General features: G+C 62.5%; 1 protein-coding gene across 2 annotated transcripts in view; it reads left to right on the forward strand.

Annotated features, from left to right (window-relative positions):
• Ncs1 (neuronal calcium sensor 1) overlaps window positions 1–16004 on the forward strand; it is a 40695-nt gene extending 24691 nt beyond the window's left edge. The window contains exons 3-8 of one of the 2 annotated variants that reach the window (XM_042681091.1): window positions 8142–8280; window positions 9491–9569; window positions 10451–10539; window positions 10749–10826; window positions 13217–13332; window positions 15129–16004. In XM_042681091.1, coding sequence (XP_042537025.1) covers window positions 8142–8280; window positions 9491–9569; window positions 10451–10539; window positions 10749–10826; window positions 13217–13315 — 484 coding nt within the window. In that variant the 3' untranslated portion in view covers window positions 13316–13332; window positions 15129–16004. Of the gene's footprint in view, window positions 1–8141; window positions 8281–9490; window positions 9570–10450; window positions 10540–10748; window positions 10827–13216; window positions 13333–15127 lie in introns of both variants that reach the window. The other variant, XM_042681092.1, reaches the window with a different exon arrangement.
• The last annotated feature ends 486 nt before the right edge of the window (window positions 16005–16490 follow it).

A 16490-nucleotide genomic window follows, 5' to 3' on the forward strand; every position in this document is an offset into this window, starting at 1 on the left:
GCCGCATCCCCATCCCGGGACCTGACCCGTCTCTGCGCATTTCCTCCTTCTCCAGAGGAATCTTCCAGAAACGCCTGAGCCCTCGCCCTGGCAGCCCCTTTGTCCTGGGAGGGATAGCTGCTGTCCTTCCTTCCTGAGCTGTCTGGGCTCCTCCACTCCAAGTCTGGACCTAGGCCACCACCTCCAGGCAGTCTACCCGGGATGCTGCCTGTGGGCCGGTGAAGCCCCGGGTGTGCCAGGCGGCTGCCCGGGCCCTCCGTGGACTTGGGGTGAAGTCCTCACCGCAGGCATGATTATGTACTCACAGCCCGCACTCAGTCCAGTTCTGCCAACCCCTCCGTCCAGGCCCTCCGGCCTGTGCTCCTGACCCGGCCGCCCTCCGTACCCCCTCAGGCTTGGGCCTCCTCTCTGGTGCCTTGTTTCTCTCTGTGTCCCCGCGGGGATGTCCTGGGGGGGTGTGGCTGTGCCCAGCCCTGAGGCCGAGGCCCAGGGTGGGTCCCTGCTCCTGGGCTGGCCACAGGCAGGGAGGGAGACGCCAGGCCAGGGGTCCAAGCTTGGCGACTGTTGGGGGGAGGCCGCCTGGAGGAGGAGCAGAGCTGGAGGGGGCAGGGCTCCGCTCCCTGGTGGCCCCACCCACTGCCCTGGGCAGGAGCTTCCCTGCTCTCCCCCAGGGCTGTGGGGTCAGGGTTTGGGGCCCAGGAATGGGGGGAGCTTGTCTCCAGGAAGTGCAGGCCCTTCCCCTCCCAGCATTCCCCTCCCAACCTCCCCCTCTCAGCCCTCAGGAAGGAGATCTGGCCTGGCATCTCCTGAGCCCCATGTCCCCCCACCCTCAACCGGATAGGAGACCCTGGGGGGCTTCTGGGCAGAGGACTCAGTGGGAGCCAAGGACCAGGGCCCGGAGGTGTGGACAGGCCTGATGTGTTGGAGATGTTAGGGAGGCCCCAGGGGCTGTCACACACGCCAGGCTGCGACCCTGGCCTGGTGACACGCTCTCTACCGCGTGGATGTTTTCCTTCAAGAGCTCATGAAGACAAGAAGTGATCCTTTTCCTCCAGAAAGTTTCAGTCCTTTGAGAGCAGGAGACCGTCTGCCTCATGTCTGTCCACTCCGAGGTGATATTCTGAACAGGCCGCACCCCCCCCCCCCCAGCACACCCAGGACCAGGATGCGGCCCAGTGACTCTCACTCTGCCACTGTCCCCTCCTGTGTCCATGGCAGACATCAACAACAGATTGCCGACTGCGGCACTCCGATCGGTGCGCTGGCAGTCATTAAAATGGTTGCCACACACACACACAAAACGAGCTGATTGCTTTTCTGACCTAAACCTAAACCACTCTGTAACATAAAACTGTCCCACAGAGCTGTTGCCTTAGGGGCTAGATACCAGACCTCACTGTCCCCCTGACCTTTGCCTGGGATGTTAGGGGGCTGAGCGCCCAGAAGGCTCTTCCATGACCTTGTATCCTGTTCTGGGCAAGTCCCAGGGCACCGATGGCTGGGGCTGTCCAGCAGCGCCAGTCTCTGCCTTGGAGGAGTGGAGTGGAGGGTCCTGAGCTGCTGGCCAGGGCCGCAGGGCTGGGGGGGGGGTGGAGGGGCGGCGGCGGGGGGGGAGCGGGGGGGGAGGGGCGGCGGGGGGGGCGGCGGGGGGGGGGGGTGGGTGGTGGTGGTGGCGGGGGGAGGGGCGGCGGGGGGGGACAGGCTGTTTGGTTGTTTCTCCCCCTCCCCCTCCCCCTCCCCCTCCCCCCATACTAGCATTGGAACTCAGGACTTCAAACTTGCTAGGCATAGCTCTACCCTTTGAGTCACATCCATTTTGCTTTGATTATTTTTGCAATAAGATCTTTTTGTTTCTCCTCCCCTGAACCGGCTGGGCCTGCAATCCTATTTATCCCTGCCTGTACTCCTCCCCGCAGCTGGGACACAGCAGTGACCCCGTCGCCACCCGTTTCTGTTGAGTTTGTGTCCCATGAAACTCTTCCCCTGGGCTGGCCTTGAACCTGGATCCTCAGATCTGTGTCTCCTGAGTAGCTAGGATGACACGCTCGAGCACTGTGCCCTGCTCCCCCCCCTCCCCTCCCTTACCACACAGTGGCAGCTACTCTTCGGTCCCATCCCTCATCACCTCCCACTTAGCTCCCCGGCCCTGGGCGAGGACAGTGGCCAGGGCCCTGGCTCAGGCCTCATGGTCCCCCTCGTGGCTCAGGCTTTGGGATGGAGCTGGGTGGGCTACTCCCCCTTTGCGGCCCCTCTGTGGCCCCCCAGTGCCCCCCACTGCAGTCAGGATGGAAGCAGCTCCTACTGGCCCTCAGGTGCCCCAGCCTCTGACCTGGCCCTTTCCCCAGCCACCTGCAGCCCTCACCCAGGCCACGCCCACCCCGCCTCAGACCTCCGCCCTGCATCCAGGGCCACGCCCCCACGTGCAGGGCCACGCCCCCACCGTGCAGGGCCACGCCCCCACCGTGCAGGGCCACGCCCCCACGTGCAGGGCCACGCCCCCACTGTGCAGGGCCACGCCCCCACCGTGCAGGGCCCTCCGTGTCCTGGGGACAGAGAGGGCCTTGGGGTGGCACAGGGGCAGCCCAGGGCTCTGTGAGGGGAGAGGCTGCAGGCAGAGTGCGGGGAAGGGGTGGGGGGCTGGCGGGTGGGTTTGGGGGACTTGTTTTCCATCGCCCCAGCTGTCCTGATTGCTTTATTATTTGTATTGTAACCAAATATACCCCCGCATCTTGCAACAGAAGCTGTGGGTGGATGCAGGGCCAGCTGGCCCGTCCCCCACACCCGTGTTGGGGAGGTGCACCCCCCCACACCCCCCTGAGGGGCAGGTGCACTGTGATGCTGGCTGCCCGCCCCCCTCGCAGACCTGGTCTGCATAGGGGCACAGAGTGAGCTCAGAGAGGTGGAGCGGCTTGCTCGGGTCACACAGCTCTGGGTCCTGCGTGCACAGATACACACGTGTATGCATGTATCTGTGTGTACCTCTGTGTGTGTGTGTGTGTGTGTGTGAGTGTGAGTAACCAGGATCCTGATCACCCCGCCATGGCCCAGGGTTTTAGGGTTCAGACCTGCTGGTGTTTCGCTCAGGGGGAGATGCCAGGCTGCAGGCTGAGAGGAAGGGAGAGGAGGGAGGGGCCCCCCCCCACAAGGGGCTCTGGAATGACAGATAATGGCAGCGCGGCCTCCCCCTCCCCCTTCCCCCCTTCCCCGTTCTTGGTGGCAGCCGCGTTGTGCATTAGCAGCTATTTCCTGCCTTCTGCGGGCAGAGAGCAGCTGGCAAATTACGCTTGGCACAGAGAGACAGGCGGCCCAGAAGACGGGGTTCTGTGAACACCCTGACGTCCTCGAGGCTGGGCTGGTGGGTGACTGAGCCCCCCAACAGTGTGGGGAGAGGCTCAGCCCCCCTCAGGGGAGGGGTGACTGGGTTGGCCTGGGTGCTGTGGGGGGCCATCCACCCATCTTTACTGAGCACCTACTATGGCCAGAGCCAGGGCTGGGCTGGGGTCTCCGGGACGGAGGAAGACAGTGCGTGGGGTTTCTGGGGGGGCTGGGCTGGCACTGCAGGGGTGTCGGGAGAAGGGGTGAGAGGCCCAGCGGTCACTTGCAGCTCTAGGCACTAGAGGAGAGCAGCCCGAAAGTACCTGGGAGCACAGGGGTCAGCTCTAGGAAGAACTTCCAGGCCAGAGCCAGGGTCTTTAGGGTATGGAGACAATCCAGGGCCCCATCCCTCCTCCCCCAGAGGACCCCGAGGTCATCTGCCCTCCGGGTTGGGCACAGAGGGACCAACCACACTCATTACCCCTGGCCCCTGCTTGCAGTGAGCCGGTGACTACAGGAGGTTGCTCTCCTACCCGTCTCTGCTACCTAACCTGGGCACAAGGACTCCCGGCCCTCCCAGCTTGGGGCGCAGAATCTGGTGAAGATGCTAAAAAGTAGGCCCTCAGGGGCGTCGGGTCCCCACTGGTGCTTCCCGGGGTGCAGAGACAAGCAGGAAGAGGGGGCACAGCCCCTCCCTCCCCATCCCAGCTCCAGTGGTAGAGCGCTCGCCTTGAGCTGAAGAGCTGAGGGACAGCGCCCAGGCCCAGAGTTCAAACCCACAACCAGCAAAAAGAAATCCAGGAATAGGACAGTGGCCTCGGCCGTGCGCCAGGACCCGAGGCCGGGAGAGGCATGGAGGAAGTCCAGCACGGAAAGGTGTGCAGGGGTTGGAGGAACAGGAAGTGTGGGCCAGGCAGAGGAAGTAGCCACATGCAGGCCAGCCTCAGTTTCCCTATCTGTACTCAGGGCTCCCTGAGGGCAGCTGCTGCTCCCAGGCGAGGCCTCTGAGGGGAATGGTGGGGAAGGGGGTTCAAGCAGGACCCCCCACTGGCTAGGGTAGCAGGTGGGGCAGGAAAGGCAGGCCATGCTGGGCCTGTGTGAATCTGACTGGGGGGGGGGGGGGGAGGGAAACCAGGTCTCCATCTCTCTACCTTCCTGGGGCCAAATTCCTGGGCGGGATCTGATCCGGTGCCCGCCTTGCAGTGCCCTCAGCCTTCTAGGGGTCCCAGGCTGCATCTCAGATTAGGCCTCAATTTGCAACTCTGGCCTCAGAGAAAGGCAATTTTAGGGTGGGTGCTGGGACGCTCTCCCCTCCCCCTCCGCTCCAGCCCAGGCAGGTGCCCGCCTCCAACTCAGGATGACAAGCAGCGGCATGTTACATAATGTTTGGGTACAGCTGAATGGGGGTGGCGCAGCCTGCTTTCCCCGAGGGGGGGCGGGGACTTGGGCAGGCCTGGAGGCCTGAGGCCTGTTTCTGCTGCCAACTTGCTGTGTGACCTTGGGTCTCTGTCTCTCCCTCTCTGCGCCTCAGTGTCCCATCCACATGCAGAAGTGGTTTCCTCGGCCATCATCACAGAGCTGGGGGGGACCCCCGTTCCGTGGGGATCAGGATGACGGAACGGGACTTGGGTGCAGTGTGTGTGTTGGCGAGGGAGCGGTGCTCGCTGGGGGCCGCCGCAGCACAGCCGCGCGCTCAGCAGCCGGGATGGCCCGGGCCTCAGATCCGGGTCCCGGCCGCGAGCCACCCGGGGCTGGCGTAGGGGGGCTGGCAGCCGGAAAGCCTGGGGGGGTCGTGGATGGAGACACCGGAGACATGGCCTGGGCTTCCAGCTCTGCTGGCGGAGCAGGCGTCCGTGGAGGCAGGAGGACGGACAGGAGAGCGTGGGGAGAGCTCCAGGAGAGCAGGCGAGCTGTCATGGACATCGCTGGCTGGGAGGGCTTCTGGGTAAAGGGCCGGTGGCGCTGGGCTGGGAGGGGCCTGGGGCGGGGCTCCGGTGGGCGTGGCCGGTGGACCCCTGCTGGTGGGGGCGTGGCCGGCGGACACCCCTGCTGGTGGGGGCGTGGCCGGTGGGCTCCCTGCTGGTGGGGGCGTGGCCGGTGGGCTCCTCTGCTGGTGGGGGCGTGGCCGGCGGGCTCCCCTGCTGGTGGGGGCGTGGCCTGTGGGCTCCCCTGCTGGTGGGGGCGTGGCCGGCGGGCTCCCTGCTGGGGGCGGGGCCGGCAGGCTCCTCTGCTGGTGGGGGCGTGGCCGGCGGGCTCCTCTGCTGGTGGGGGCGTGGCCTGTGGGTTCCTCTGCTGGTGGGGGCGTGGCCGGTGGGCTCCTCTGCTGGTGGGGGCGTGGCCGGCAGGCTTCTCTGCTGGTGGGGGCGTGGCCGGCGGGCTCCCCTGCTGGTGGGGGCGTGGCCTGTGGGCTCCCCTGCTGGTGGGGGCGTGGCCGGCGGGCTCCCCTGCGGGTGGGGGCGTGGCCTGTGGGCTCCCCTGCTGGTGGGGGCGTGGCCGGCGGGCTCCCTGCTGGGGGCGGGGCCTCGTGAGGAGGGTCAGTGCGCCCCGGCTGTCCAGCGGGCCTCCCCCATCCGCAGGGATGAGCCCCAGAGAGCCTCTGGCGTCTTCTGCCTTTAGGCTTTATTGGTTTTTCTTTTTTTTGCCAGTCCTGGGGCTTGAACTCTGGGCCTGGGCGCTGTCCCTGAGCTGCTTTTGCTCAAGGCTAGCGCTCTACCACTTGAGCCACAGCGCCACTTACAGCTTTTTCTGTCGTACAGAGGAATCGAACCCAGGGCCTCGTGTGCTAGGCAAGCGCTCCACCACTGAGCCACCTTCCCAGCCTGGCGTTTCTTGTTTGTTGTTCGTTTGTTGTGCTGGAGATCGGCTATGCCAGTGCCAGCCCCTGAAGAGCAGTCAGACCTTTCTCTCTGGGCGTGGGGAGTGTAACTGGAGGAGAACTCAGGACCTCGCCTTGCCGGGCAGGTGTTCCACCCCTTGAGCCACACCGCCAACCCTCGGATGCGTTGATTAGTTTTTCAGACAGGGTCTCACCATTTTGCCCAGAGTCATCTCAAACCACGACCACCCTACCTATGCCTCCGTAGTAGCTGGGATTACAGACTCATACCGCCGGGCCTGGCCTGTTTGTTGAGCTGGGGTCTTGCTCACTTTGCCTGGGTTGGTCTCACACTGTTACTGGTGCCCATCCCCTCCTCCTGAGTCAAGATTACAGGCATGGCTGGCTTTGTCTTCACTGTTTCTCAACCTTTTTGGGTCCCTAGGTGGCACACACTGTCCTTGGAAGTTGGAGGAGTGGTAGAAACACACTGCTCCCTGGCTCCTACGGGGGTTCTGGTGACAGCACCAGGTGCCTCTCCTCTGCCCAGGGACCTGGCCTGGTCTGGGGCTCCGGAGGCATGGACCAGGCCTTGTCCCCACACTCTAGGACAGAGCCAGGAGGAGAGAGGGACGTGGGTCTGTGGGAGGGGCTGGGAGCCACAGGCCTGGTGGGTGTCAGGGCTCCGGCAGTGCCCGCTTTGCCTCCTGTGTGCAGCCCCAGGAGCTGGCAGAGGCAGGAGAGCCCAGTGCTGGGCAGGGACAGGGTGCAGGAGTCTGGCTGCGCTTGGGGACATCCCTGCTGCTGGGGTCCCAAGCGGGGCCGGGGGTGGGAGACACAGGGCTATTGGCCTCAGCGGGCCTTGGCTAGGTGTGTAAAACCTGCATGGTCCTTGTCCTGTCTGGTGCTCCCCATAGCAGATCTGGCCAGGACTTTACACCACTGCAGGTGTGGTCACCAAGGAAGAGGGAGGGGATGGGGGGAGAGGACGGAGATCTCCAGCCCCTTCCCCCCAGCCGATTCTTAAGGGGTGTAAAACAGCACACACTGGGGCTTGCCCTACTAGAGGTGATGCTGGTGGTTTGATTGGCAGTGCCAGGCGGAAGCCAGGGCCCTGGATCACCCGTCAGGAGCTGTGCCTGCTAGCTGTACCCGCTGCCTAGCAGCTGGGTATAAACTCCCCTGCCCCCCCAGGGTTCCTAGGTCACCCCATTCCAACAAGATGGGTGGTGAACAGTGTTGCTGTTTGTAGATGCAGAAACAAGCTCAGAGAGGCTCAGGCCTCACTCCGGGCTGCACAGCTAGTGAGAGGCAGCGGTACACTCAGGTGGGCTCTGCTGGGCGGTCTGCAGCCCGGGCATCTGGGGGTCTTGGGCACTGGGACCCGGCATGGGTGGCCTGGGGTCTGAACTCACCTTGCTGTTCCATTTGTTCAGCCAGCTTGCTGAGGAGGGGGGGATATGGGGAGAGTAGCCAGCTGCCACTGGAGGAGGGGGCTCCGAGAGGGCCTGGGCCTGGAGTCACAGTGGCTTTTTTTCAAGAGCACAGCTTCAAGGTACCCCCGCCCCCATCTTCGAGGCAGACTCCAAGGGCTCTGTCCCGGTGCTTGAACTGAGGACCTCAATGCTATCTCTCTGAGCTTTTGTGCTCAAGGCTGGTGTTCTACCACTTGAGCCACAGCTCCACTTCTGGCTGTTTTGGATTAATTGGAGATAAGCATCGCCCAGACCTTCCTGACCCAGCTGGCTTTGAACCTCAATCCTCAGCTCTCAGCCACTTGAATAGCTGGGATTATAGTCGGGAGCCACTGGGCTGGGCTTGGTGAGTTCCTGTGTTGAGTGTGATCTCCTTAGGCAGCCCGAGCTTTGAGAGACCAAGTCAGTTGCCCAAGGCCACAAAGGCAATGACAGGCAAAAGTGGGCGTGAGTCTGCTGTCCTGGTCTCCACCCTGGACTCTTCTTCAGGAGGGTGGGTGGGTGACAGTGGGTGACATTCCCTCTGCCCCCCACAGGTACAAGGGCTTCATCAAGGACTGCCCCAGCGGGCAGCTAGATGCCGCGGGCTTCCAGAAGATCTACAAGCAGTTCTTCCCATTCGGGGACCCTACCAAGTTCGCCACGTTTGTTTTCAACGTATTTGATGAAAACAAGGTGAGCTGAGGGAGTGTTGGGGTGGCGGGGCAGTGAACCCCTCTCTCATGGGGAGCCACAGAGCCGCCAAGCCCCCCCGTGCCTGCCCCGCTCCCCTTCCGTGAAGGAACACGCGTGCACACGTGTGTGCTCACGTACGCATGCCCAGACATCCCGCAGAGACCCGGGAATTAGAGCACATGCGTGTGCATGGGACCATGCGCACTGTGCACATGCGCACACACACACACACACACACTTTCAGTACGTAAGTCAGGGAGTGACCGCAGGATCCTTGTACACGGCACATCTAGACACTTCCTACGTGAGGCGCTCCATTCACGCCGCGCGCCCCTCAGCCCCCCCAACGGCGCTGTTACCCTCCTTCCCCCCTCCCTCCCTCCCTCCCTCCCTCCCTCCCTCCCTTCCTTTGAAAGTCCTGGGGCTTGAACTCAGGGCCTGGGTTCTGCCCTTGAGCTTTGAAGCTCAAGGCTGGCGCTCTACCACTTGAGCCAAAGCTCCACTTCTGGCTTTTCTGGTGGCTCCCTGGAGATCAGAGTCTCACGGACTTTCCTGGGTGGGCTGGCTTTGAACTGCGATCCTCAGCTCTCAGCCTCCTGATAGGTGTGAGGCACGGGGCGTCGGGCAGAGGAGCACAGTTTCAGGGCCGCCCCACCGCATGCTTGCTCCCGGCGCAGCCTGCGTGTGAGGCGCGTGTGAGGCGGAGACGGCCGGGCTCCCTGGGGACGGCCGGGCTCCCTGGGGACGGCCAGCCTCCCTGGGGGCAGCCGGGCTCCCTGGGGGATGGCGTTGCCTGGGCCTGAGCGCCCTCTCGGGGAACTCGCTGCTGGCTCTCGCTCCCTGATCCGGGACTCTCCAGCAGTGTCAGCTCTCTTCATCCCTAGCTTTCTTCCAAGCTCTCTCAACCTGGGAATTCCGCTCCTGGGCTCTCTTTTTGCTCTCTTTTTTCTGGGCCTCAGTTTCTTCCCCCTCCGTAAACAAATAGGTTAGAGCACATCTCTCTGCAGAGGCCCTGCTCCAGTGGTGTCTGCCTCTCGGCCTCGCCCATCCTCCTGTCCCTCCTGCCCAGGCCTCCCTCCCTCCCCAGCCTCCCCTTCCCACCATGTGTCCCCTTTCCTGCCTCTGCCTGAGCCAGCTATGGGCCTCGGCCCCCTCCCAGGCCCAGCTGGACCGGGTCCCAGCGCCGCCTCCCCGTCCCGTGTCTCCGCAGGACGGCCGGATCGAGTTCTCCGAGTTCATCCAGGCGCTGTCGGTGACCTCGCGGGGGACCCTGGACGAGAAGCTGCGGTGTAAGTCCCACCCGGCCCGCGGGCAGATAGCACCCCAGGGCGTGGGGCTCCCTCGGTGGCTGGCTGGGCCGGTGGACCCGGACAGGGCGGAGGACGGGACAGCTGGGCAGAGGCCGCAGAGGCCGCACCGCGGGGGAGCCCAGGATCCGCTCTGCATCACATCCTTCTGTGTTTTCTTTCTCTTTTTTTAATGTGCCAGTACTGGGGCTTGAGCTCAGAGCCTCCTGCTCTTGCTTGGCTTTTCAATCAAGGCCAGCGCTCCACCAACTCGAGCCCCGGCTCTGCTTCCGGCTTTTGGGTGCTTAACTGGAGATAAAGAATTTCAGACTTTTCTTTTTTCTTTTTTGCCTAGGCTGACCTTAAACCGCAATCCTCCAGTCTCAGCCTCCTACGCAGCTAGGGTTTATAGGCATGAGCCACTGGTGCTGGCCTAGCACATAGCAGTTTGCATGCTAGGCAAACACCGTCACAGCTGTTTCTCGAGAAGCCCTTGTTTTGGTTTTGGTGTGTGTTTGAAACCTATTTTCTTTTTTTTTTTTTTTTGTCGGTCGTGGGGTCTGAACTCTGGGCCTGGGCGCTGTCCCTCAGCTCTTCAGCTCAAGGCTAGTGCTCTACCACTTGAACCACAGCGCCACTTCCAGCTTTTTTTTCTGCTTATGTGGTGCTGAGGAATCGAACCCAGGGCCTCATGCATGCGAGGCAAGCGCTCTACCACTGGGCCACCTTCCCAGCCCCTGCCCTTGTCTTTATTCGACTCTTGTTACTGGGTTGCACTGGTGTGTATGGGTGGACTGCCACTTCCTGTTGCCTCTGGTTGAAGTGGGGGGGGAGCAAACCTTGGGCACCGGGGCCAGGGTCACTCTCCTGCTGACTGACCACAGGGGCCTTCAAGCTCTATGACTTGGACAACGACGGCTACATCACCAGGAATGAGATGCTGGACATTGTGGATGCCATTTACCAGATGGTGGTGAGTCCGGGCGGCGTGGCGGGAGGGCTGCGGTCCAGTGGGATGCGTCCTGCCCCGGGACAGCGTGGGCCAGGCGATGGAGGGCGCCTGGGGGCTGGGTAGAGAGGGTGGTCAGTGGGGTGTCCCCTGGCAGAGTGGCAGGTATGGTGGGGGGGTCATCCCCGCCCCCCGGGCCGGAGCTGGTGCCTAGCCCCATCCTTCCCTGACAGGGAAACACGGTGGAGCTGCCCGAGGAGGAGAACACGCCGGAGAAGAGGGTGGACCGGATCTTCGCCATGATGGACAAGGTGAGACTGGAGGCTGGTCCCAGGGGAGGGGGCGTGGGGGGCTGCTGCTGGCCCCCTGGGGGACGGATCAAGGAGGCCACCATTCAGCCTGGTGTCAGGAGCGACTTCCGTCAAATGCCCAGACTTCTCAGTGAGTCAGCCCAGCCTGGCTCAGCTGACTGACCCCAGCGCTTCCCATTCCTCTGCTCCTGTTGACGTGCTGGTGAACTGTGTGCACATCTCCCAGTAGAAGCTTTGATTGCAGACGACCAGGAAGGAAAGCGGGGAGCCGTGGTTCAAGCCTGTAGTCCCAGCTACTTGGAGGCAGAGATCAGGGGGAATCACAGTTCCAGGCCAGCCTAGGCAGACAAATTCACAAGACTCCATCTGAGCCAGTGGCTGGGCGCCTGTCAGTTACTCTTGCTATGCCGGCTGGGAAGCGCAAATAGGAGGATCGCAGTCCACGCCAGCCAGGGCATCAAGCCAGACCCGACTTCAAAAGTAACCAACGCAAAAAGGGACTGGAAGCGTGGCTCAAGTGATATGGCGTCTGCCTGGCCAGTGTGAGGCTTTCAGTTTAAATCCTAGACTGCTCCCCTCCGCCCCCCCCCACCCCGCAGGGAAAGCGAGGTTGATGATTTGGAACCTCTTTTTCTCCCTGTGTTGCCGGTCCTGGGGCTCGAACCCAGCGCCCTGCACCTACGGAGCACACTCTGCCCGGTCAGCGACCTCCCCCTCCCCAGCAGTGGGGTTTGTATTTTGTTTTTATGACAGGGTCTGGATCATTTTGCCTGACTGGCCTCAAACCCAAGCCCCTCCGAGCTCTGCCTCAGGGGTGGCTGGGATGGCAGGCGTGCACGACCCTGCCTGGCGAGAACAACTGTTTTAAGCAGAAATTTGAAATCCCAGTGGCGAGGAGAGCGGGCGTCTCACGCCTCCGATGAGAGAGTTCCAATCACCAGGACCCAGGGCTTCAAAGCGCTCCGGGTGGATATGGGGGAGCCCCAGCCCTCATCTTCCTTAGTTAGAAAGGGAGGATTAGCGCGGGAGCTGGCAGCTGGGGTGCGCTGGCCCTCCCAACGCACACACGCAGAGTGTCCGCCGCGAGGCCCTGGGTCCGCAGTCCTGCCAAGGCTAGGGTTCCTCCCACCCCGCAGCCATGCCACTCCAGGCCGGGGCCCAGGCTCCTCACCTCGGGGGGCCGGGGGGGGGATGTGGCCACCCTGGGCTCTGGTTCACCCGGGGTGGCTCCCCCAGGTGCCGGGTGCGGCACCCACCGGCCACCTGAGCTAGGAGCCCCATTGTTTCTGGCCTCTTGGGGCTCAGGGAAGTGGAGGGACCCTGACCTGAGCCGTCCCCTCCCCCGCGGGACCCACTTCACGCCCCTTGCTGACTCACATGGGCTCAGCCAGGCCTGCGATCCATGGGGACCCCTGGGGTGCGGTAACCCCCAGAGTACCCAGAGAAATGTGTGCGGCCTGAGACTGACCAGGGGAGTAGTGGTGATGGGGTTTCAGGGAGGCCTCTCCCCACAGGGCACCCCAGACCGTGGAGAAGGGACCCCAGGGCCATAGGCCCAAGATGAGTGGTGGATGACCACCCGCCTCCCCTCCTTCCCCCTCCCTCCTCTCCCCCCTGCCTCCCTCCTCCCCCCTCCCTCCTCTCCCCCCTGCCTCCCTTCTCCCCCCCCGTCCTCTCCCCCCTGCCTCCCTCCTCCCCCCGTCCTCTCCCCCCTCCCTCCCTCCTCCCCCCTCCCTCTTCTCCCCCCTGCCTCTCCTCCCTCCTTCCTCTCCCCTCCCTCCTCTCCCCCCCACCGCCTCCCTCCTCCCCCCTCCCTCCTCTCCCCCCTGCCTCTCCCCCCTCCTTCCTCTCCCCTCCCTCCTTTCCCCCCACCGCCTCCCTCCTCCCCCCGCCTCCCTCCCCCCTCCCCCTCCCTCCTCTCCCTCCACCGCCTCCCTCCTCCCCCCTCCCTCCTCTCCCCCCCACCGCCTCCCTCCTCCCCTCTTCCTCCTCTCCCCCCCTGCCTCCCTCCTCCCCCTCCCTCCTCCCCATCCCTCCTCCTCCCCCCGTCCTCTTCCCTCTGCCTCCCTCCTTCCCCTCCCTCCTCTCCCCCCTGCCTCCCTCCTCCCCCCTCCCTCCTCTCCCCCCTGCCTCTCCCCCCCTCCTTCCTCTCCCCTCCCTCCTTTCCCCCCACCGCCTCCCTCCTCCCCCCGCCTCCCTCCCCCCTCCCCCTCCCTCCTCTCCCCCCACCGCCTCCCTCCTCCCCCCTCCCTCCTCTCCCCCCTGTCTCCCCCTCCCTCTCCCTCCTCTCCCCCCTGTCTCCCCCTCCCCCTCCCTCCTCTCCCCCCTGCCTCCCTCCGGCCTTGGGAGAATGCTGTCCTGGGCCGCTCAGCCGCCCTCCCTGCTTGCAGAACGCGGACGGGAAGCTGACACTGCAGGAGTTCCAAGAAGGCTCCAAGGCGGACCCCTCCATCGTGCAGGCGCTCTCGCTCTACGACGGGCTGGTATAGTGCAGGCCTGGCGCCGGGTGAGTGCGGGGGGGGGGGGCGAGGGGGGCCCCGGGCCTGGGTGCGAACCCCGGTTCACCCAGGACGGTCAGCTAGTGCCTGGGCTTCAGGCGGTGAGTTTGCTCAGCTTGGGGGCTGAGGAGGAAGGGTGCGCGAGGCAGCATCCTGGATTGAAGACGCTTGACTCCTGAGCACACACAGTGCTCAGGCAGCCGCTCCCATCCCCCCTTCCAACACAGCCACTCCGCGTTTTAAATGATATTCCGCTCTTATTTTCTCTAATTACATTAAACATATAACATTGATCATCATTCTGATTAAGAAGGCCTTTGTAATTTTACTGACCTATTCAAGTAGTGGTAAGTCACTTGATTTAAAAGGTTTTCTGCAAGAAGGAAGTATTGAGGTCTACAGAAAGAAAAGGGGTAGACAGCGCAGAAATGTTGATTCCATTCACTGAAATGCACATTTAAGCTGTGAATGATGAGTCCACTCATGTGGGCAAAGCAACCTGCACAACACAGCCAACTGCTGGTTACAGTGGAAGGGACCAGGCGTATACAAATTCCCAGAAGTCTCCATGGCCCCTAAGAATAACTGTCCTGACGTAAGAATGGTAGATGGGGCTCCACAGTCCCAAGTGCAGTGAACCACTCCGCTTTTGAACTCTTCCTGTTTCCTGTCTTGGCCAAGCTCTGTGCCCAGCCCTGGGTTCCGCACGGAACGCAGCATGGCTGCCCAGCGTCCCGAGTCACGTGATCACCGTGACAGAGCTTCCCAGAGTGACCAGGCCCTCGTGGAGACCTGCCCGGGTCGCCAGCCCTGCCCAGGGCTTTTCCTACAGCCTCTGCCGCAGCACTCGGCCCTTGTCGTACCAGATCATCCTGGTGATTAATTTTGCCTCTTCCGGCTCCCGACACACCCATCATGGGTAGATAAATGACCCTTATAGATCATCCCCCATTCAGGAACCCAGAGCCCGTATTAAGTGACTCTGGAGACCATCTTTTGAATGTTTAATGGGCAGTTCCTGCTGTGTAGCTGTGCATGCTTCACTGTTGCGTGGGAATGACCGGGATCGGGGCGGGGCAGCTGGCCCGCGTGCCTTTGCCTCGCAGGTTGGCCGTTCCTTTGTGTGGGAACATTCACAATCCTCCCCGCTAGCCATTATAAGATGGACCGTCCGTTTTGAGAGGCGCCTGAGCAGAACGAGGGAGGAGGCTCCCCGTGGAGGGGAGCACGGGGCCAACAGAGCAGCTCACATCATGGTGGACCGGAAGTAAGAGGGGCTCCAGGAAGAGCCAGGGCTGATAGACCCCCAAGGACAGGCCTCCCAGGGCCCACTTCCTCCTGCTAGGCCCCGCCTCCTGCCTGTCACCATCTCCCAGGAATGCCATCATGGAGGGAGTAAACTATCCTGGAGGACCAATGCTCTCTGGATGTGTCCTCCCAGGCCCCACCACCAGAGGTACCTGGCTAGTCTCTAGGTGGTTCTCAATCCAGTCTGGTTGATTAACTGTGGTGCCAGGCCCCGGAGGCTCGTGCCTGTAATCCCAGCTACTCAGGAGGCCGAGATCTGAGGGTTGTGGCTCAAAGCCAGCCCGGGCAAGAAAGTCTGTGAGACTCTTATCTCCAATGAACCACCAAAAGGCTCAGGAACAGCACCCACGCCCCAAGTTCCAGCCCTCGGCCTGGTGCACACACACACAATGAACCATGACATAGCTAGGCACTGGGGGCTCATGCCCACGTTTAGGACACGGCAGGCCACCTGCCCCTCTGGCCAGCTCTTAACACCTCACGCTGTCTCTTGCAGATGTCTGGGAACCGTCTCCTCCCACGCCACGAGGTCACCTCAGCCAACCGTCCCCACGCCCACCTAGCCTTCTCCACACCCACCCACCCACCGCCGCCACCCGCCAATCTCCAATCTCCAGGCCCCGGCCCTCCTTCTCCCTACCCACCCACTGCCGCCTGAAGCCACCGGCTTCCATTGCTAACGACCTCTGCTTGTCCGAACGGGGACCAACGGAAGCAGAAACGCCTCCAGCCCTCCGTAGAACCAAGGTGGCGGCCGCTCCGCGCACGGGGCCGCGCCCCCGCCTGCTGTCCCATGCGTGCGCTTTTTTTTTTTTTTAAATTACAAAAGGATATTTTCAAAGGAAAAACAAAACAAAACTACCTTCTGCTCTAGAAGATTCTGACCGTTGAGGAGAAGGCCTTGGGAACTCAGAGGACTCTGCCTGGGCTCCTGCAACAATGGCTGGAGCTGAAGCAGCCTGATGATCACTGTCTCTCAGTCTCATCCTTCAGCAGCCAGCCCACCGCATGGCTAGGATGGTTCAAGAGGAGGAGAATTATTTTCAGTGATGACAGTATTGAGCTTTTCCTGGGGGAAAGTGAGGTTTTTTTTTTTATATTCATATATAATTGATATCATTTATTTATTGGTTGTTAACTGTTGCTGCTGCTTCCTGTGTCTGAAGCTCCCGAGACACGTGGGCCTCCGGTTTACATGTGTGCATCCTGATTTACCTGCCCACCTCGCTTGGGAGGACAGTGGCCTGCAGTGGCCAAAAAGCCAAAAACTCCCCCCCCCCCCATACTGTTGCTACTTAGAGGAGACAAAGGTGGAGTCTATAGATAGTAATGTCCTGTTGCCTCCTCCCTAGCTCTCTGCCCTCCTCCTCCACCCTCTGCCCTCCTCTGGGGGTGAGGGGAGCAGCATACATTTTTCTTTCAAGGACAAATGGGCATTTTGGTGGCCTTTGCCGTGGGGGTGGGGACAGAAGCAGGATCCTGCCCGCTCCTGCAGACAGAGGGGTTCGCATCGCCCACCAGCTCTTCCACCCTGTGATACGGGGCACAGGGCCTCCAGCGGCCCCCGCTCTGAGCGATGCCTTTGCCTGAAGTTGGTCCAGAACCTCGAGTAGGAAGGGCAGGCAGCCAGGAACCCAACGGCTGCCTGTGGCCCTTCTCCTGCTTCTAGCTACGAGCCTGCGGCGGCGTGTTCGCGGTCTAGCCTGGAGCCTGGGGCTCAGTTTCCTCTGTGGGGGGTGGTGTGGCCTGTGGGGGGCGGGGCTGCTTGAATCACCCCGTCCCCCCCTTGCCCAATTTGGTCTTTCATAGTCATAGTGGGTCCTGCCTGTGGGAGCCCTGGCTGCTGGGGTGTGCCCTG

Source organism: Dipodomys spectabilis, unplaced genomic scaffold (assembly GCF_019054845.1).
Source record: "Dipodomys spectabilis isolate Male_0828 unplaced genomic scaffold, ASM1905484v1 ptg000067l, whole genome shotgun sequence".
In the NCBI taxonomy this organism is placed as follows: Eukaryota; Metazoa; Chordata; class Mammalia; order Rodentia; family Heteromyidae; genus Dipodomys; species Dipodomys spectabilis.